Here is a 21,969-nt window from a genome sequence, read left to right as displayed (position 1 = left end):
GATTCAGAATCCATCAGTTCTCTTTTTTTTTCTTTTTTCCAGTTTCTTTCTCACTGCCTCCTACTCAGGATGTAACCCTTGCCGAGTGATGAAGCTCTGGGCAGACAATGACCAGGCTTCTCAGATTTTTAAGCTGAGGTAGCGGTTCCAAACCTAACCAGCCAGCAGGTTTCTCTCTAAACACAGTGGCTACTGTTGTGGACCAATCTTTTATCAGAGGCACCCTAGGAACCTTCTATACAGAGCCTGGCAGCCTTCCATGATATCCGCCTCTGAAGTGAGGCGTGTCCCCTAGATCAGTGCTTCCCGGCCTTTTTCAAATCACTGCACACATTGAAAATGTTTATGTGCCTCACTGGGGTACCCGTACTAGGTTGCTCAGGGTGGGAACCACCCCAGCCCTGAGGTTCTGGCTGCCCTGAGGGGTGGAGAGCCAGCATGTTGCCACACTGCGGAATCCTCATTCACAAAGTTGCCTATACCCTATTTATTGGGCATTCAGGGACAGTGAGCTCTAAAGCAGGACTTTGTTTTAGTTATTTGAAATAGTTTCTTCCAGAGCCCAGGAGGGACTAATCTTGGGAACTAGCTTCCCAGGATGAGGAGACATGCCTGTCTTCATTCTTTTTATTTTCACTCTACAGCAGGCATGTCAAACTCAAAGGTTAACATGGGCCAGATAAGCAAGGTTTAAGTTTATGTGGGCTGCAAAAAAACAAAAGCTTCAATTTTCATAGAAACGTAGATTTATTTCGATAGAGACATGATGAATACAAAGGGCTGAAATAAATGAGTAATCGTTAACATAAAATAATAGAACATTCTTGAACATTAACTTACCAGACACTGAATCACTGCACAGATTAATAAGCGTAACACAAATAAACCTATTTTTCTTGTTCTCCGAAAGCAAAATATTTCCTGTTGTGCACACCAAACAAGTCAGTACAAGACTAATGACGTGGCACTCGGCTACTAAAATATTCGCTGCTACCTGGCAGTATTAGTGGAGAGAAATGGTGTGCCGCATAAGGCGCATAAGGGAAATGAATGCAACACAATTATAGTAATCAGTCATTAGGGAGCATTGTAGTTATTAATAATTATGTATAACAGGATATTGTAAAATTAAGTTACAAAACTTTTATTAAAATATTTCTTACATACCATTATAATGGCTGGGCTGCAAAAATATTCATTGTGGGCCGGCCGCGAGTTTGACATGCTTGCTCTACAGACTTGGATCTTTTCCTGTTTCTAGACTAAAGAGGCTTTCCCTTCCCACCCCCACCCTACCCTCTTGTTAGAAGCCCCTCTATTCCCTTTGGACCTTCCCCATTAACATTGCTGTTTAATAGTAGAGTGACCATAGTCCCCATCAGGGATACCAGTGCAAGAAGAGGGTCACGTTTTTTATTTGGTGTTTAGGCTCTTCCTAATAAATGTGCCAAATGTGAGGCCATTTGGCATTAGTAACACTTTAGAATTGGTATCTTCATTAAACAGTCCATCTGAAGTCACAGCTGAGAATGAAGACTCCAGATTTGGTCCCAGATCTGCCATGAATGCTCAGTAACCTTGGGTAAATTTTATCCACTGATAGCTTTTCTGTCCCCTTCTATTGCAGAGATGACCTCTAAAGACCCCTCCAGCTCTAACACTCACTACTTGAGTGAAATATGCCCAAATGCCTACGGTAGTCATATATTCTATTATGGGGAGATTTGTGCTTCAGTAAATGAAGGAGATCATCCTTTCAATCAGGAAACTTAGAATAAATAGGCCAGTGTATGACTACAATACTAAAATTATCTAGTGTGTTGATTAAGAACACTTTGGAGCCCTGGTTGGGTAGCTCCATTGGTTAGAGCGTCATCCTGACATGCCAAGTTTGCAGATTCGATCCCCAGTCAGGGTGTATATAAGAAACAACCAATAAATGCATAAATATGTAGAACAACAAATTGATATCTCTCTCTCCCCCCCCCATTCCTTCCCTCCCTCTTTCCTTCCCTTTCTTCCTCCCTCTCTTCCTCTCTCTCACTCCCTACATTCCTCTCTCTCTCTCTCTCTCTCTCTCTCTCTCTCTCTCTCTCTCTCTCTCTCTCTCTCTCTTTCTCAAATCAATAAAGAAAAAAGAACACTTCGGAGCCAGACCTAATTTTAAATCCTTGCTTTGTCACTTCCTGCCTGTGCAACCTGAGACAGGTTATATAAACTGTCTGATCCAGAAACTACACAGGAAGCTGGGATGGGAATAGCCATAGAGTAGTCCCAATAGTGGACCCTTCCAAACTGGAAGTTCCTTTGGGGGTTGCATTACTGCCTTCAGCAAATGTAGAGGAGAATTTGCTAGGAGCTACAGCTGGCATTGTGGGTGATGACCATGATGATGATGATGGGGATTAGTAATCCCTTGTGTTTACAAAGGACTTTACAGTTACAAAAGCCTTTCACACCCTGATCAGCACATGACTAGCAGTTCAACTCTGAAATTCTCCCTCTGATACTTTGTGGTTGTAACTTCCCTCTTCAGGGATTCCCACTTCATCAAAAGGCGTTTACAGAAAATGGGCAATTAGCAATTAGGACCAAGGTGACAGTAGCAAAAGATAACCTATGGGGAACAACAAAGTCCATATCACAACAGAACCATGAGCCACAACACAGCAACAGAGTGCCTGCTTTCCTTATGCCCAAGGGGAGGCCAGCCAGTCATTAACTGCCCCCTGTTTAGAAGTAGAGTTAGAGGTGAAGGGAAATGCTAGAATGCAGGCTGGAAGCTCACAAACCTGGGTGCAAATCCCGGCCTCATCTTTCCTAGCTATGTAATCTTGAGCAGATCTCTTAATCATTTTTGATCTCAGAGAATTCATCTATAAAATGGGAATAATAGGAGCAATTACCTCATAGAAGTGTTGTGACCATTTAATTAGACACTATTTATAGAACAGGAAGTATAGTGCTTGGCACTTATAAAATGTCAAATGGTAACTTTTTTGGTAGTATGACATTAACAGTTATTTTTTTAAAACTTATGATATTTAATATGCATGTTTTTCTAATGGAGTACTAACAGAATAGTTTACTATAGCGTACCAAAAAGATTAGTTCCCTCAAGTTCAGGTTAAGTGCTAATTTTGAACAAAACCAAAAGGAGATAAGCTTTACTTCCCTGTAGTCTGGGAATTTACCCATGTAGCCTCTGTGCTGCCTCATAAAGTAGACAGAGCTCAGGACTTGAAGTGAAAAGACATGAGTTCAAATGGGAGATCCACCAGTTTCCACTTGACCATATGTAAGTAATGTTTTGATTTGGGCTTTGTTGTTCTCATTGTAAAAATGATGATAAATCAGCCCAATCTCCTCGGATAGCTCTGAAATTTAGGTGCTATACGGGTAAGTGCTTTGAAGGCTGTAAAATAAGTCATTATTATGTACACATTCTTCAGAAAGATTATTAGCACATTCATTTTGTGTTCAAGTAGCTTGGGTTTAAAGAAGCATCTCTTTAAGAATAAGCTTTGTTGTAGCTTTATGTTACATGGGAAATGTATTTTTGAATTTATTTTTGTCCTTACTGGGGGACTCTCTCATCTTCTAATCAGGACCAAACAGACTTTGAGAAAAATAGAGCTGTAGCCCTTGTATCAGATTACATCAAATTATAATTCTTCAGTACTTGCTTAATACTATGTGGGACTTGGGGGGGTTTTTTTGTTTTGTTTTTTTAATATATTTTATTGATTTTTTACAGAGAGGAAGGGAGAGACATAGAGAGTTAGAAACATCGATGAGAGAGAAACATTGATCAGCTGCCTCCTGCACATCTCCTACTGGGGATGTGCCCGCAACCCAGGTACATGCCCTTGACCGGAATCGAACCTGGGACCTTTCAGTCCGCAGGCCGAAGCTCTATCCACTGAGCCCAACCGGTTTTGGCGGGACTTGGGGTTTTAAGGGTCATTAAATAATATCTTTTAACTTAACTAGTTCAAGACTAATTGAAGCTAAACATAGGACTCAGGTAGGGATAAAAACAATGTCTCTGTTACTGAAAAGGTTGATCATAGATTGTGGCTTGGGATCTGAGCCAAAGGGCTTGCTACTATATTCTTTGCCCCTAAATTAGAGACTTGCCCACACAGTCCTTAGCACAGCTGACACTGCAGGCCTTATATACTTTAGGAGGGCAGCTTGGCTCCAGAAAGGGTTTGGACAAATGTGAAATGACATATATCTATCATTATAGTATCACTAGAGGCCCGGTGCATGAAAATTCATGCGCTAGAGGGGGGTTCCCTCAGCCTGGCCTGCCCCCTCTCACAGTCCGGGAGCCCTCAGGGGCAGGAGGCAACCCGGCAATCAGGGGAAGGTGATGCCCTATCACACCTCTGCTGCTGCCACTGCCGGCAACGCAAGCCTCGGCCGGCCCTGGTTACCTGAGCCTCAGGTGGTCCTGGGCGGCTGGGCAGCCGACATCTGAGGCTTGCCTGCACCTTGGGCCGGCTCTGGGGGGCTGGAGGGCTGAGGGAACTGGGAGGCACTGGAGGCAGGCGCCCTGGCAGGGCTGAGCGGACTGGGCACCACCATCTTGTGGCTGTGGGCACCACCATCTTTGAGGGCATGGCAGTCAATTAGCATATTCCCCCCCTAATTGGCTGTGGGCACCGCCATCTTTGCGACTGCATGAGGGTCAATTAGCATATTCCCTCTTTATTAGATAGGATAGAGAGTGTTTTCACTGCCCTAAAAATCCTCTGTGCTCTGCCTATTCATCTCCCCCCCCCTCAAAAAAATCCCTAACAACTAGTGATGTTTTCTTTGCTATTTCCCTAGTTTTACCTATTCCAGAATGTCAAATAGTTGGAATCATATAGTATGTAACCCTTTTAGATTGGTTTTCTTCACTTAGTAATATGCATTTAAGATTTCTCCATGGCTTTTCATGGCTTGATAGCTTATTTCTTATTAGCTCATCTTGGTTGCTTTCATTCTGGTAGTTATGAATAAAAGTGTTATAAACATCTGTGTGCAGGTTTTTTTTGCGAACATACATTTTCAGCTCTTTTGGGTAAATAACAAGGAGTATGGTGACTGGATTGTCTAATAAAAATATGGTTCTTTTTTTAAAAACCACCAAACTCTCTCCCAAAGTAGCCATGTCATTTTGCATTCCCAGCAGCAATGAATGAAAGTCCACATTGCTCCGTATCCTTGCCAGCATTTGTCTGTGTTCTGGTTTTCAGCCATTCTTATAGGTGTGTAGTGGTATCTCAGTTTTAATTTGCGTTTCCCAGTGGTAGATGATGTGGTGCATCTTTCCATATGCTTATTTTCCATTTGTGTATCTTCTTTGATGAAGTGTCTTTCAGGTCTTTGGCCCACTTTGTAATTGAGTTGTTTTCTTATTGTGTTTTAAGAGCTCTTTATATATTTTGGATAATAGTTCTTTATCAGATGTGCCTTTTGCAAATATTTTACCATAATCCATTGACGATGTCTCCTTCTCTTGATGGTGTCTTCTCAGAGCAGAAATTTTTAATTTTAATGAAGTTTAGTTTATCAGTTATTTTATGAATTGTGTCTTTGGTATGTCAAAAGTCACTTAGATTTTTTTTTCTATGTTCTAGGAATTTTATAATTTTGTATTTTACATTTTGAGGTAATTTTTGTAACCGGTATAAGATCTGCATATAGATACACTTATTTGCATGTGGATATTCAGTCGTTTCAGCATCATTTGATGAATCTAGCATTTTTTCTAAATGTGAAAATATTAGATCCAGACTTTCCTTTATTCAACTTCAAGCTAAAAGCATTTCCTAACCCTGGCAGGTGTGATTCAGTTAATTGGAGCATCCTCCCATGCATCAGAAGGTCTCAGGTTCAATTCCTGGTCGTGGCACGTACAGAAGACAACCCAATTGATGTTCTCTCTCACATATCTATCTATCTATCTATCTATCTATCTATCTATCTATCTATCTCTTCCTCCTTCCTTCCTTCCCTTCCTCCCGCCCCCCCATCCATTCTCCCTTCTCTAAAATCAATTTTAAAAAATTAAAAAATAAATAAAAGCATTTCCTTAGCAAAATTAAATAAAAAGGATTAATAATAATAACACCTACCCTACATGATTGTGAATTAATGGTTGTGTAGGTATCTTGCAAACTATACGGTATTATGCATATATTGCTGCTACTATTATTTTTAGTATTACTCAGCTCCTGGCCTCAAGTCACTTCCAGTCTACTAGTGGTGTGATGTTTATGCTCAGGTATTTAAAAAAGAGAGAGAGAAGCAAAATGATGTGGCCAGAAAGAATCCTGAAACAGAAATCAGACACTCTGGGGCAGACTACTATATCTGCACCTTATCAGCTGTGCCACCTGGGCCAAGTCACTTGACCTCTCTGAGCCTCAGGTTTGCCGACCTGTGAAATGAAGGGTTGAACTGTTTGACATTATTAATTTAGTGAGAAAATATATCAATTTTTTTCCTAAGTGTAATGAATAAAATGTCAAAATGGTTGAATTTTCTCTTCTAACATAGACAAAGTCAGGCCATACCTCTTGCTTGAAAATTCCCCTCCTCCCCCAAGAAGTCCCAATTGTGGGTTTCTGTGTTGATTTAGAGTCAATATAGTCAGTAAAGTCCCAAGGAAATGGCAAAACACATGCTCAGATTGGGTTTTTGTATTCGTATTTTATAAACATTTCAGGATTTTTTTCTTACCTTAAACCTTTTGTCATTCTTTTTTTTTTTTTTTAATATATTTTATTGATTTTTTACAGAGAGGAAGGGAGAGGGATAGAGAGTTAGAAACATCGATGAGAGAGAAACATCCATCAGCTGCCTCCTGCACACTCCCTACTGGGTGTGTGCCCGCAACCAAGGTACATGCCCTTGACTGGAATCAAACCTGGGACCCTTGAGTCCACAGGCCGACACTCTAGTCAATGAGCCAAACCGGTTAGGGCCCTTTTGTCATTCTTAAAGTGATCTTATATCCTGGAAACTTAGTTAGAAACAGCCGCGGGGTCATCTCATCCAACTTCTTTCTGTGTGGCTCCTGTTCTTAGCAACATCTCTGGCAGAATAGTCTGATAGTTAAACATGGATTTCAAAGCTAGGTTGCCTTGGTTCACATCTGGCTCTGCTCTTAATAACTTTCAGACCTTGGGCGAGTTACTTAGTCTGTTCCTTGGCTCAGTTTCTTCATCTGTAAAATGAGAATAATAATAGTACTGATCTCAGATAACCTACCCCAGAGGGTTATTATGAAAAACAAATTATTTTTAAAATGTAAAGTGCTTGGAATATGCAGGGAACAAAGTAAATGCTCAGTAAATGTTAGCCGTTATTATCACCATCATCATCATCATCATCATCATCATCATCATCATCATCATGTTCTTCAAATAAGCCTCTATTTGAATGCTTCTAGGGACACTAGAGAGTACACTCACTCTACCCTCCCAACCCCTCCGTCACCCCAAGGCAGCCTGTTGGCAGTGTTGGCCAGGTGCTTTTGGTTATTGTGCTTATTGGAGTCAGATAGACTTGAGTTTGAAACTTTATTCTATTTACAGCCTTGGTCGAGATAAGCCATGGTATCTTCTGTTAAATGGCAATAACCTACTTCACTGGGTGTTCTGAGGACTGCTTACGGTACTATATACAAAGTAGTTAGCATGGTTCCAGCTACATGGTAGGCATTCAATAACTGATAGTTGCTGCAATGATGATGATGAAGAAGAAGAACAAGAAGAAAATAAAGGACAGAAGGAAGAAAAAAAGGTAAAAGAAAGAGAAGCAGAAGTAGCCACACCAGCAGCTACAGCTCTGCTAAGCTCTTTCTGACCAGCTGAGTTCTGTTTCTTTGCTGTTTTACCTCACTGATCCCAGCTCTACCCACTGGAGCTGCACAGAACTTTCTGATAAGTAGTTCTACTTATCTGTCTGATAAGTAGACAGAGCAGACATCTCTGTCTGCTCTCTCTACTTATCAGTCCTCAGATATTCAAAGGGCTGACAGGGCCCCTGCCTACCCTGGGGCACACAGGCAGCACTTCCCAGTGCCCCTCCAGGGAGACATCTCCCGCTCTGCAGCTGTTTCTCGGAGAACGAACGTGGTGTTTAGACTCTGTCCTGCTAGGCTCTGTCCCTCCTGGCGTGCTCCACCTCTTGAATGGGCCCAGAGCACGGCAGCGTGGTTTCACAGCATGGCCGCTGTTGTGCTGGAATGAAGCATGGGGACCTACATCCCCTAGGTCTACACCAGTCAAATGAGAGTGAAAACAGACTATCCTGTTCACTTTGAAACTCCTGTCTGAAATGACCTTCAGAAAAAAAAAATTGCTTATGATCTGGGGCACTAGATCACGCAGCCCCAGCACAACCATGTTTGCTGTGAAGCAGTCCATTGTGGCCCAGCCCCACCGCAGCTATAAAAGGCGGTCTCCAGATATTGAGGCATTGCCCTATCAAGGAAAAGGGAGCACTTCTGCTGGGCACTGGGTAGAAATAAGAATGGCAGCCAGGTGCAGACTGAGCTCCAGGAAGTTTTGGAGGAAAAGCTCCAACATTGAGGTCAGACAGACCAGGTCCTTTACCCAAGGCAGCACTCCAGCTAGTGATGGCTGCCACCCTCTGAGAACTTCCTGGCTCGGGCACTGTGCCATCGGCCTCACCAGCATTATTCCAGTTAGCTGTCACAACAGCCTCTAAAGGAGAAACCGATTATTCCCATCCTACAGGTGAGAAAACTGAGACTCTCTGGTTGTGTAACTTCTTCAAAGTCATAGAGGTAGTAAGTGACAGCTGGGATTTGAATCTAAGTCTGCCTCACTCTTTTTAACCATTGTGCAATATGCACGTACCCTTACTGGCCTTAAATAAGTGCCAACCCTTCTGAGCCTTAATTTTGTCATTTTCACCTACCCTGCATAGTTGGTCTAGGGACTAAATGGGATGACATATTTATAGTGTCTGGTATGTAGTAGATGTTCAAGAAATTTTAGTTTCCCCTCCTTATGTCCCAGCTTTCCCACTTAAAGTGACAGGGAAAATCACTTAACGTTTTCTGGACACAGTTTTCTCATGTAAAAACTGGGTGTGTTTTCTGAACCTCTGACCTTGCATGTTGACAAGCCAGGCAGGGTTCCGCTTGGGCCTGAGGCTCCAGACTCCCAGCCTCTTTTGCTTTGCAGCGGATCTTTCTGGCAGCATGCACAGCTCTGGCACGGTTATGATTATGGTTTCTCCCAGCAAACATTATATTTACAAACCACAAATAACAAAGTAGAAGGTGCCGGAAGAGCTCTGGCATGTTAATTAAGAACAATAGCGGAAGCAGCTGGGCAGAAAATGCCAGTGAGTCGGAAGCAGCAGCAGCAGCACAGCTCTGCTTGTTGACAGGAGCCAGCACGGTGTTGTACATTAATTGGGGAAGTGGGTAAACATTTGTCAGCAGCTTGCCCCCAGTGCATTGGAAGATGGACAGCAGGCTGGGCCCTCCCCACCACCTTGCCTGCCCATGTGCCCAGAGCCCCAGAGATACCAATAGAGCAGCTTTGCTCTAGGTTCCTTATAAGCAGAGAGGATTCTAGAGGCAATGTGTCTCCTTAATGACCCTCCTGGGCATACCAGGTTTCTGCTGGATACAGTTGAAGATAGTGTTCCTCCTTCAGCTCACCAGCCTGCCTATGACACTCGGCCTCCAGGACCCCCATCCCCCAACCCCCAGTGGGCTAGGAGAAGCCATCTTATTGGATGTGGCTCGAACTGAGCAGAGAACATGATTGCCTGGGGTGCTGCAGTCTCTGCCCACAGGCCCAGAGCTCCTGTGTCTGACAGCACGCTGCCCAGCCTCTCATCACGCACAAGATGGACGTGGTAAAGCTGCCCAGCTACCTGTATCCATCCTCACAGTTGCTCACACACACCGCAGCCATCACTGAGACCGGCTCTGGGCCAGACACTCTGCTAATTATATATTTTTTCTCATTTAATCCTCACATCAGTCCTGCATGATTGATACTAACTCCAAAGCCACAAAGCTAATAGCCAAAACCGCTGTGTTTTAAACCAGAATCTTTCTGGTTCCAAAACCCATTGTCCTTTCCACTAAACCAGTATTTCTCAGCATTTTAAAATTTATGATCTCTTTGGTTAAACAGGAAATTTTTGTTTTTCTCTCCCATTCAGAAAACAACCATGTCCCATCCCTGCCCCCAGCCTAGGAGGTTAGGAGCCTAACTTAGGATCCCTGTATGATTAGCATATCCCAGCTGAGCCAAGAGGATTTTGTCCAGCTCTATTCTCTATGGTTCACATTATAAAATAATGTTTTTTTATGTTGTGTAACATAGTCACATTATGACATTGACTTATTTTTTCACACACACACACACACACCCCCAACAGGGAGATGGTGTTATGCCTTCCTAGGGAGCCTCTCCTCGAAGGGGAGATACTCCTCTGTGGGCGTGGTGGGGTGGGTGTCTGCAGTTTATCACAGGAGGTTTAGCAGCCAGATGAGCCGCAGAGGCTTAGCTTCTTCCCAGCGCGCAGAAAAGGCCTCCCTGCTGTCAGGAGTTAACCAGGGAGAGGGCCCAGAAATGCCATCAGTCGTTTCACCAGCATCCTTCCCTCAGGGCCTCCTGTTCTGTTGGCCACGCTGAGCTGTGGCAAGGACCCTCCACCTGCCCAGGAAGAGGTCCAGTCTCCTGAGCCTCTGCCTTGAGGTCAGGTGCTAGTTCGTCCACTGAACTGTGAGACTTGACCTCTCGAAGCCCTAGTCTCCTCGATTATAAACTGGGAATAACTCCTACCTCACAGGGCTGTTTTGAGGATCAAGTAAGAGAACAGTTATACAAACGCTCGTGTCAGGACGTAGCAGGCTCACAATCAGTGTGCGTTCAGACCTGAGTGCCATGTGGAGAAAACCGTGCTTGTCCAGTGTTTTGAATATATGCTTTTTTTCTTTTTAGATAACCCAGCTGGACCCAAATAAATCGTTGTTGGAGGTAAAGTTGTTCCCTCAAGAAACCCTTTTTCTTGAAGCAAAAGAGTAAACACGCCCAGCGGTGGAACCAGCCATTCCTTGACTTGCCTGAGGCCTGCGTCAAGAGAAGGGCTCTTTGCCAACCCACCTACACGCTCGTCTCATTGAATTCAGTGTCACACTCTGCCTCTTGCAAGATTGCTGGAAAAAAGTAATAATAAACATAGCTACTTAACACGTCCCATCCACGAGTATATGTTCCCAACTCAGAGTTACAGCTCTGCTGCCCCCCCCCCCCCCCTTCACTTGGCCCGGTCAGTGACAATGCACTGTCCCCGTGTGCGTGACCACAGAACAGGACCGATGCCTCTCCAGGGCCCTCTGCCCCCAGTGTCCAGACAGCTCTGTCTGTCCAGGGACACCAGGGCACTGTGTGTCGGATATGTCTCCTTGAGCCGGATATGTCTCGAGGCTCACACACCTGCCTTGTTATTGTCATAACTGGATTTCTACTTTGTTGCCTAATTTTAAGAGGCAAGGGGAGGAAGTCAAGTGGAACTTCTTGGCCTGGAGATAGAACAGTATTGTAGGGGAAACGCATATCGTTTCTGATGGTACTTTCTGACCTCCTTTACTAAGACGTAAGGTTGTGTTTGAGGACTGCATTTGAGGAATACGTAAGGTATTTATTTACTGCTGCTGCCGTGGGCCCCCAGGTTCCATTTGGAGGTGTTTGCTGTTCCACTGCAGCACGGGAAGCTGTCCGAGCGCAGTGTGGGTGTTGAGGTATGTGAAGAGGACCGGTTCCAGGACTTGGGTCCTGGCCCAGCCGCAGGAAGCTGCTGTTAGGTTTGCATTTGGAGCCTGACGGATCCCAGCTCCCAGGCTGCCCCTTTAGTGTACGGTGAACGCAGTTCCCTCCTGCTTTTCTCTCCCTCTTTCCTTCTCTAGTTTGGACTTGTCACTTGGTGTGTTAAGCCCCTTGTCTGTCACCAAAATCTGATCAGCTGCCCCTTGGACTCAGCCCAGAAGTAATAAGAAATTTGTTCCACTTTTTATTATTTGAATGTTTCAATATTAGATATTGGGCTCCCGTCTCAAATGAAAAGGATCTCATCTGGTGGCTGAGAATTCTGATGTCATATATTTAAGGAGCAGACTTGGGGGCTCAGCTCAGAAGATGTGTGTTGCCTGAATCCACGTGTGGTAATTTTGGGATGATTTAGTATATGTGGACTTTTGTTAATCTATGGATTTGGAGTTTAGAGTCCAGTTCACTGTTTATACCTTCACCAACAGTGATTTCTTTTCCATCTTGGAATGTTTCTATCCATTTATGTGCCCCCTGTGGTCTCTATCCTAGGGGTTGGTATCCTCACTTGACATTTTGTACGTGTCCAAAAGAGAGTCTAAGTGCTGGGTTTTTCTCCCTGACCCAAGCCAAGGGGTTATCAGGAGACTAACCAAAGCCTGATAAATGCCTGGTCATTCCCCCTCTGCCCAGAAGTGGGCATTGGCCAGGAAAATTCCATCTCTGTCTTTTCTCTGATGCTCCAACCAGGGACCTCTCCTGATCACTCTCTTAAAAAGAGATGTGTTCCTAACAGACCAGTGCTGCGTCTGCCGAGGGCAGGCCTCCTCTGGCCCCAGAGGTCTCTCGGGGAAGCTGAAGGGAAGAGACCCACAGGGGATTCAGCCTGAGCACGTCCTCTCCGGCTCCACTCCACCCTCTTAGCCTCGTGGCCCCAGCTACAGGTGCACTAGGGCGCCAACTCTTTTCCATGTAGACCTTGCTCTGTAGCGACCATGGAGAAGCTACAGCCCTGAACTCGGGCCAAACTCAGGAACAGCAGCAAGGGTAGGGGTGGGGGGTGGAGTACAGGACTCTGAATTCACTTTCATGTTTAACCTGTTCCGTCTGATTGGGTTTGACAACATCATATTGTTCCCCACTATCATCTTCACTTCTGTATTCCAATAATTATAGACTTTACTCTGAAACTGATTTTGTGAAAGTTATTAAATGCTACTTGAATGTGTATGGAGTTTACACACCCTTTTTCAACCCTGTCTTGGAAGGTGTTCCTTGCTCAGTCCCACGGAATCCTTTCCTCTGGGCCCCACTGCAGGGAAGGCCTCCGCTGATTCTCACTGTTCACTCATGTCATTCTGGTCTACTGAGCTCCAGAACAGAGGCCGAAGCAGTTTTATGTCTTTTCTTGCAAACACAGCATTACAATGACTACAGAAACATGAAGTAACCTGCTGTCACCACAGAAATGGCACTGTCCTTGGCAGCTCTTCCTCCTACCCTTAAACTTCCCTGGGCTTCCCCTCCCGGCCTCCAGACACAAAGTCGGCCAACATCTGTGCTTGGTGTTCTTTTCTTTCTTTCTTTTTTTTTTTTTTTTCAAAACAATTGGAAAACATTTATTATACTGAAATGTGTACATCCTACTATTAAAAAACAAAGTAGCAAATTTGCTGGTGCCATAATTTAACTTGTCTCACTGGGACTAATGCTCAATACTACTTGGTATGATTTTAAGTTTGATGAGCTTTTAGCTTTTCTACTCCACTTCTAAAACCCTCTGAGAAATTCAGAATATCACACAGCACTGAGTGGCATTTATCGTTCCATACATCTTGAGACTCAAAAATGTGCTTGGTGTTCTTAAGCCCAGCTGTTTACAGTGATGGTCCAGGGTTTCTCGCCATCCCCACGCCATTCTAGTTCACTCCTCTGGGTTTCTTGGAGTGTCAGCTATACATCTAGAGCATTAGTTTGAAGGTTTAAGGAGGTAATGCCAATTTCCCACCTCCTCTCTGGAGGTGCATTCTGGGGGAGGTTTCTGGCCTGTGATGTTACCTGCTCTGGCACTGCTGGTTTTATTGATCACACAGGTGTTCTTCTCTGAAGTATAAGCATCCAAAGTCTGAATTGGAGGAGAGCATTTTTTATACTATAGGACAGTGGTTCTCAACCTTGGCTGCACATTAGAATCACCTGGGAATCTTTTTAAAATCCTGATTTCTGGCCTCATCCTCCGGAAATTCTGTTTCTTTGTTACTAATGTTGTGGCCCCACCCCATAACAAAGAAACAGAATTTCCAGAGGATGAGGCCCAGAAATCAGGATTTTATATATATATATATATATATATATATATATATATATATATATATATATATATATATATATATGTTTTGATTGATTTCCGAGAGAAAGGGAGAAGGGGAGAGAGAGAGAAACAACAATGATGAGAATCATTGATTGGCTGTCTCCAGCAGGTCCCCTACTGAAGATTGAGCCTGCAACCCAGGCATGTGCCCTTGGCCGGAATCGAACCTGGGACCCTTCAGTCCGCAGGCCAGCACTCTATCCACTGAGCCAAGCCAGCTAGGGCCAGAAATCGGGATTTTAAAAAGATTCCCAGGTGATTCTAATGTGCAGCCAAGGTTGAGAACCTCTGCTACAGAAGAACAGAACTTGGGCTTTTACAGATTTTGCTTGGTGATATTAGAAACACAAGTTTGCAGTTTCTTTAAAATTGCTACTCCCAAAGCCAGACTTACCAGCCTGAGTGCTGGTCCATGGGATGGATCTTAAAAGATGTTGCAGAATTCTGGCAGGTTTCCCAAAAGCAGGGGAGATGTTCATTTGGACACGGGAGAGGGTCTTAAATGTCTCCAGGAGCAGCATCACCCATTGGCACTCTTCTACCAGCTCCTTACTACCCAGTCCTGGGTCCCACGGGGAATGGGATATGGAATCATAAGTCCAGCCCAGGCATAACTCACATGAGCCTGTCACGTGCCTTGTCTCATTTGATTCTTTATAACATTCTGGCTGGAGACCACACACACTCCAGAGACTTCAGTGTCTTCCAGTTTGAGCCTTGGTTCTGCCATTTAATAGCTATGTCACCTTATGGTGAATAACCTCTCTAAACCTCAGCGTCCTGGTAACATCCAGATAGCACTCTGCAGCTCCCCACTCCTTCCACCCGGCACAGTCCCCCACACTGAGGAAGCAGGGCAGATGATCGCCCCATTTCTGCACGTGGCTGCCTAATGGCACACAGAATGTCAGCAGAAGAGTCAGGACTCAGGCCCTGGGCTCTGGTGCTCAGGTCCACAGCTCTTCCATGAAGAACTAATGAATTTCACGTCCAAGAAATTGTAGGACTCCCCTGCGATTGTGTACAAAAAGTTGTGTGCACTTGTCCGGAAGAGGAATCTGTAGTCATCAGGTCCTCAGTGGGCTCCATCCATGCCAGAAACATAAGAACCACCATTTACATCATGCAAACACCGGGCCATTTGCAAAGTTGAATCTGTCCATTCTTCTCACCAGCCATATTTTTATCTAAAGCAGAGCCACAACCCAGAGAAGGTGAGATGCGGCAAGTAGGCTTTCGTGCCCGGACTTCCCTCTGCATTTAGTGCTTCTCCCTTGTCTCAAATAATCTGCTTTGGTCAGACAGCTCCTCCTTGCTGTGTTTTGAAAGGTTGGTCTGAAAGAAAATACCAATAAAAGATGTGCTCTCTAGTCTCCAGTCTGTTCACTCTTAATTTGTACGCTGTTTGTTGTGGTTCTCGGTGTGGTTCAGAGAACAGCCTCTGGAGCCACGTTGCCTGGGTCCAAGCTACTCCACTTACTAGCAGTGTGCCTGTGGAAGTCACATCACCTTCCTGTGCCTCAGCTGTTTATAAAATTGAGATAACAAGATTAAACAAACCAACAGATAACATGTAAAATAGAACAGCTATTACCTGGTCTGCTAACTCATCCTATATAATAAAAGGCTAATATGCAAATTGACCAAAAAGCAGAACGACCAGTCGCTATGACACGCACTGACCACCAGGAGGTAGATGCTCAATGCAGGAGCTGCCACCTGGTGGTCAGTGTGCTCCCACAGTGGGAGTGCTGCTCTGCCAGAAGCCCTGAGCCAGGCTCACGGCTGGCGAGAGCAGTGGAGGTGGCGGGAGCCTCTCCCACCTCTGAGGAGCTAAGGATGTCTGACTGCCAGCTTAGGCCCACTCCGAGCTGGCCTAAGCTGGCAGTCAGACATTCCCCAAGGGCTCCTGGACTGCGAGAGGGTGCAGGCCAGGCTGAGGTACCTCCCACCCCTGAGTGCATGAGTCTTTTGCACCAGGCCTCTAGTAGGATTATAAAAGGAAAGTGATGACAGCAATGAGAAGTAGCAGCTTATGGGCAGAGACAGAAAAGGTGAAAAGCAGACCTGTGATGCCCAGGAGCACTGCTCCAGAGCCCTTCGGGGGAGGTCCAAGTCCTGCCCCCAGTGCCACTGTTACTGGTGTCCACACGGACAAGCCCAGTGTCATGGTAGGGAGGGAGGAGGAGGACTAACTTGCTGAGCACTTAGGCTGTGCCCAGGACTGTGCTGGGAACATTACATACATTATCTCCTATAACACTGGTTCTCAACCTTGGCTGCACGTTAGAATCACCTGGGAATCTTTTTAAAAATCCTGATTTCTGGGCCTCATCCTCCAGAAATTCTGTTTCTTTGTTATGGGGTGGGGCCACAACATTAGTAACAATGAAACAGAATTTCCGGAGGATGGGGCCCAGGAATCAGGATTTTAAAAAGATTCCCAGGTGATTCTAATGTGCAGCCAAGGCTGAGAACCACTGGCCTATAACCCACAACAGCCCTGCCGGTGGGTGATCTTGACCCCGTTTTGAAGAAACTTGGAGAGGGGAAGGGGCCTGCGGAACCCCACTGCTAATGAAGAGCAGAGCAGAGCGGGCCAGGCCTGACTCCAGAGCTGCTGTGTTTGTGATGATGCAGTGCCACCTTCGAGGCAAGTGTGCCTATTACCAAGGCATTTCAAGTAACAATTACAATAATACAACGTCTTAAGAATGCTGGTGGGTGCAAAAAAAGGGAAAGCCACATCTTTTTGTAGAAAACTCGGCTCTCCAAAGTGACTCATCCCCAGTGTGTCCGGAGCTGGAATTTCAGCAGTACCTTTTTTAAGCACATGCCGTGGTTGAAGAAGGATCCCGTAGCCTCTAGCTGTGACATCTGCAAAATCTGTTGTCCTACTGACATGCCTTTCCTTCAACCCTTATTGTCTCTCACCTAGGTCAGTGGTCGGCAAACTCATTAGTTAACAGAGCCAAATATCAACAGTACAACGACTGAAATTTCTTTTGAGAGCCAAATTTTTTAAACTTAAACTATATAGGTAGGTACATTGTTATTAACTTAATTAGGGTACTCCTAAGCTGGCCTTTGCTAAAAACGTCCTCAACCTAAGGGGTCGACCTCAGCGAACGTACCCCCACTTCTTCTAACGCCACTTCTTCAAAATAGACTCGCCCAGACTGAAAACCGACTTCTGCACATGAGCCACGAAGTTTCCATCGCACTGTACATGTGTGCGCCCGCATGTGGTATCTTGTGGAAGAGCCACACTCAAGGGGCCAAAGAGCCGCAAAGCACTGCCTCACCACGCCATAGCCCTGCTCCAGCCCTTCAAGGCTCCCCATTGCCCTTCGGATAAAACCCAAACTCTTGGCTTAGATTTAAAACTCCTGTCACGTGGTCCCTCCCTCCCTCCCCATCTGTATCACTAACCATGTCCTCGACACCACACATCCATACTATCTGAGATTTCCCACAAGCATTCACTTCTGTCACCTCTGTGTCACCTTGCACACTACTCCCTTTGCCCCGAGGACTCTTCCATCACAACTAGACGTTCTTCATGTTCCTTTCCTCTTTGCTTCCTCCAGGATGGCGTCCCCCACCATTGCCACACCCTCCAAGGTGGGTGGCTGTGCTGTGACTCTCAGCCCTGGGCTGCCCTTCTCATAGCACTGCTCCCTCTGAACTCTGCAAGCCTTGTCCCCCCTCACATTGCACCCCCAGATTATGAGCCGCCCAAAGGGTCTAAGTCACTTCATATCAAGGCCTACTGAAATGACTAGTACGTGGTAAGCACACAGTAAGTTGGGGTTACTAACTGAATTTAAACAGAGAAAATGGTGTCCATGTGTTTATAAGCTGGTCACTTCCTTCTTTAACATACAGCTCATCTGGGAGCATCGTGAGGGCAGAGACCAGATCGGCAATTATCTGTTTATTTCCCGAGTCAGCCCAGGGTTTGGCGCACAACGGTCGTGCACCCAGTGGTTACTGAAGCAGTTAGTTAATGGGCGCTGGAGCAAAACCAACTGGAGCTTCTAAGAAGAGACAGTAAAGGAATTGGTCGAGTACTAACGGAGCCCTGCGCAATGCTAGGGGCTCTAGGCTCTCTGCCCTCCCACCCCATCCTCTGAATTACTCTGTGGTCACTACTGTTAGCATCCTTATTTCACAAACTGAGGTTCAGAGAAATGTCACTGTCCCAGAGACACGGCTTGTAGGGAGAGAAGCTGAGCTCCCACTCCGGATCTGAGCCCACAGCGCTCACCTGCTCCCGTGCACCAGGCGCCCCTCTGATCCGCTTCGATGGCTTCGAACCCACACACCTTCCCCTAGCCTTCCAGGGACTGCACTTCAGTGTTCCACCTTCCTCTCTGGAAGGTCACCCTCAGAGTTTTCCTGCTTTGCTTGCCTGTGAAATATCAACAGCCCTGAGTTTCTTGCGCTGCCCTCTGCTCTTCTCAAAATCTCCTTAGATACGAAAAAATTTGTATTTCTTTTTTTATAAAACATTGACTTTTTTTTTTTTTTACACAGAGGAAGGGAGAGGGAGAGAAACATTGATGAGAGAGAAACATCGATCAGCTGTCTCCTGCACACCTCCTACTGGGGATGTGCCCACAACCAAGGTACATGCCCTTAACCAGAATCAAACCTGGGACCTTTCAGTCCACAGGCTGACGCTCTATCCACTGAGCCAAACCGGTTAGGGCGAAAATTTGTATTTCTAAGGCTCAGTTCAGATTTTGCCTCATATAAACTTCATGAGGGTGGGGTCCATATCAATCTGATTGTTTTATCCCTCAGCACTAGTCTGGCACTGTGTAGGGACTTGATAAATAGCTGTTGGTAATATAATGAACATTTACATCACATCTATCATATGCCAGGCACCAAGTGCTTTACTGGTATCAATTCATTTACTCCTCACAACAACCCTATGAAGCAGGAGCTGTTACTAACCCCACTTTATGGGCAAGCAAATTGAGGCACAGGAGATTATTTGCCCAAGCTCACACAGCTGCTGGTAAACCAATGAGCCAGATTCAAATGCAGGCAGCTGGGCTCCAGAGTTCAGGCTGTTACCACTCCATGCCTCCTCCTCCAGGAAGCCCCATGGAATCCACAGGACAAGTTAGGGGCCTCTTTCTAATCCCTGTGTTTGCCCCTAGCAGAGCACTTATCACATTATTGTGATTATTTACACAAATATCTCCCCCTACGGACCATGACAAGTCTGTCGCCACTGGGCCTGGTACAGGTCACAGACAATAATCTATAATACTGAAAGCATAATATGCAAATTGACAGAACAGCTGAACAGCAGAACGACTGTCTGGAAGACTGTCCAGAAAACCTTCCAGATGACCATGCTATGACACACACTGGCGCCAGGCTGGGCCGCCATCGCCCCACAATTGCCCCACAGAGGGAGGCCCAAGACACCCTCTGCAGGATGATCAATGGGGGGCTCCATGATCACCCCAAAGAGGGAGGCCCAGGCCACCTTCTGCGCAGCGATCGATTGTGGAGTCCTGGCCAGGTTGGCGGGGCCTCCCAGTTGGTGGCCACAGAGGGAAGCCCAGGCCATCCGGCTGGCGGTACTGTGGCGGGTGGGTGGGAACTCCCTCTGTGTGGCAATCCATCTGGGGGCCCTGCAATTGATTGCCCACAGAGGGAGGCCCAGGCCAACCAAGTGATCGCATCCCATGCCTGTCGCCCACAGAGAGAGGCGACCAGTGGTGGGGGGAGGGGGGCAGAGCCGCACAGATAGCAAGCAGTGGCAGTGGCAGGGGCAGGCATAGGGGCCCTACCTAGGGGTCCTGGACTGCAAGAGGGCGCAGGCCGGTCTGAGGGACAAACTGCCGCCCCCCCCCCCCCCCCCGCCCCCGCATGAATTTCGTGCACCAGGCCTCTAGTTGTTATATGAATGAATGAACTAACAAAACTATCCTATGAGGTGGAACATATTATCCCTGTTACATACATTAATGTACGGAGGCTTGGAGAGGCGAAATCATTTGCCCAGTGTCTCATAGTTACTATGTAACACACTCTATCTCCACTGAAAATGTTTTTTTTTTCAGACATGCGTTTTCATCAGGCCAGCATTTAACTTAAGTACAATTTAAGTGTCCTTTGCCTGATAACGATCAGGCCAGTTTTGACTCATCTGTTCATCACGGAGATTTTTTGCTAAACATTCAATGCTCAGCCTCCACCCAAGGCTCAGATCTCCCAGCCTGGGATGGAGCCACCTATGTCAGGGCAGTGTGGTCAATGCCAGAGGAGTTCCAGTCCAGTCAGTCAGAAAGGCTTCTAGGGAAGAGATGAATCCCATCTAGGAGCTCTGTCCAGAGCCTGCGGGTCTGAGATGCCAGGGTTAGAAAATGCAGGCATCCTACCAGATCAGAACGGAGCCTGCCCCTCTGGGCCCAGGTCCCCAGGCCCCTGGGAATGTGATCTGCCTTACTTGGGCACACACTGGTAACATTTGCATAGCACTTTTCTGAGGAGTTAGCCACAAGGAGAGAGTCTTAGTGAAACTCTTCTCTGTGCTTTTGGAGGGTTGGGTGGAAGCACATGTAAGGAGAACCAGGTGTGGAGGCCAGGAACTTGCTGAGGTGGGTGCCAAGGCCTCAGCTGGATGGAGCACCCCATACAGGAATCATGATCTTCCTACTTGAGCCTGCATAGTCCTTGTCACACTTCAGAGCACTTCCAGGTACAGTAGGTCTACAGTTTCTCATTCTATAGATGGAGAAACTGAGGCCCAGAGCAGTGAAGGGACTTGACCAAGGCCCCCATTTCTGGCATGCCTTCAGCCACACCAAGCATCAGTGAGGAACCGGTTTGCACAGATATTGCCAAATGTCTTAGTTCCTTCATGTAAGAAATGAGACGAACTTTATGAGTTTTGTACACCACGGAGGCTATGGACGCAGAGGGAAGAACGTGTTCTCTGGAATAAAAGTGGTGCAGAACCCAGCCCCTGCTTTTGGGGAGCCCCACTGGGAACCAGCAGTGCCACAGTGTGGCCCAGATAGCAGAAGTCCTGAGAGGACAGGTCAGGGTGCCTCCAGAGGCCAAGGTGGGTGCAGTACCACTTAGTGTTTCATGGCAGAGGCCTGGTTAGTGGATCCCCTAGGGAGGGTGGTGGGGGAGTGCCTAGGGAAGGAGACGGCCTAGAGTCCCACCTTGGGCCTGGCAGAAGGCCTCTGAGCCATGAATCCTGATTCTGGAGGGTGTTCAGATGATGGTTCAAAAGCAGAGGCACCTCCCGTTGCCGGCTCCCAGCTTTATTTTCACTCCCACCTGACACACGAGGAAATATGACAAACGCAGGACTCCAGCCTAGGCTAGCCAGGTTATGTGAGCAAAGGTGCTGAGGAACTAATTTTATCTGCAAAGAACAGTTTTGTCCCTTTCTGACCCCGCTGTCTGGCCCTGGGGAAGTTGTGTCCTCTCTGTGCCTCAGTTTCCTCTGATGTGATTTGGAGATGAAGATGGATAGCTGTGTGGCTTCAGAGGGTGGAATGCAGAGGCACTTGGGGAGCTTGCAGAGTCAGCATTTGTCTATTGTACCTCTGACAAGAGACAGTGGGGCATCCTGGGCATTGGGTCTTAAAGGGTGAGTAGAAGTTTTCCAGGTAACTGGCTGGCCTGGAGCTGGGGGCCTGGAGGAGGCATCTTTAATAAGGGCCAGCTCAAGCCTGGAGTCTAAACCACCAATGGGGACACAGAAGCCAACTTGTGAGCCAGCTTCCCTACCCC

At 46.3% G+C, this 21,969-nt stretch overlaps 1 protein-coding gene across 7 annotated transcripts in view; it reads left to right on the top strand.

The window, feature by feature from the left end:
* Positions 1-13,012, top strand: part of FAF1 (Fas associated factor 1) — a 372,784-nt gene extending 359,772 nt beyond the window's left edge. For all 7 annotated transcript variants that reach the window (XM_036349475.1, XM_036349474.1, XM_036349476.1 and 4 more), the window contains one exon: positions 10,998-13,012. In XM_036349475.1, the coding sequence (XP_036205368.1) occupies positions 10,998-11,081 (84 nt within the window). In that variant the 3' untranslated portion in view covers positions 11,082-13,012. The remainder of the gene's footprint in view (positions 1-10,997) is intronic.
* Positions 13,013-21,969: the final 8,957 nt, after the last annotated feature.

The sequence above is a fragment of the Myotis myotis genome, unplaced genomic scaffold (assembly GCF_014108235.1).
Source record: "Myotis myotis isolate mMyoMyo1 unplaced genomic scaffold, mMyoMyo1.p scaffold_m19_p_2, whole genome shotgun sequence".
NCBI lineage: Eukaryota > Metazoa > Chordata > Mammalia > Chiroptera > Vespertilionidae > Myotis > Myotis myotis.
Note: the sequence above shows the minus strand (reverse complement) of the source record. Positions and strands in the feature narration are given on the sequence as shown.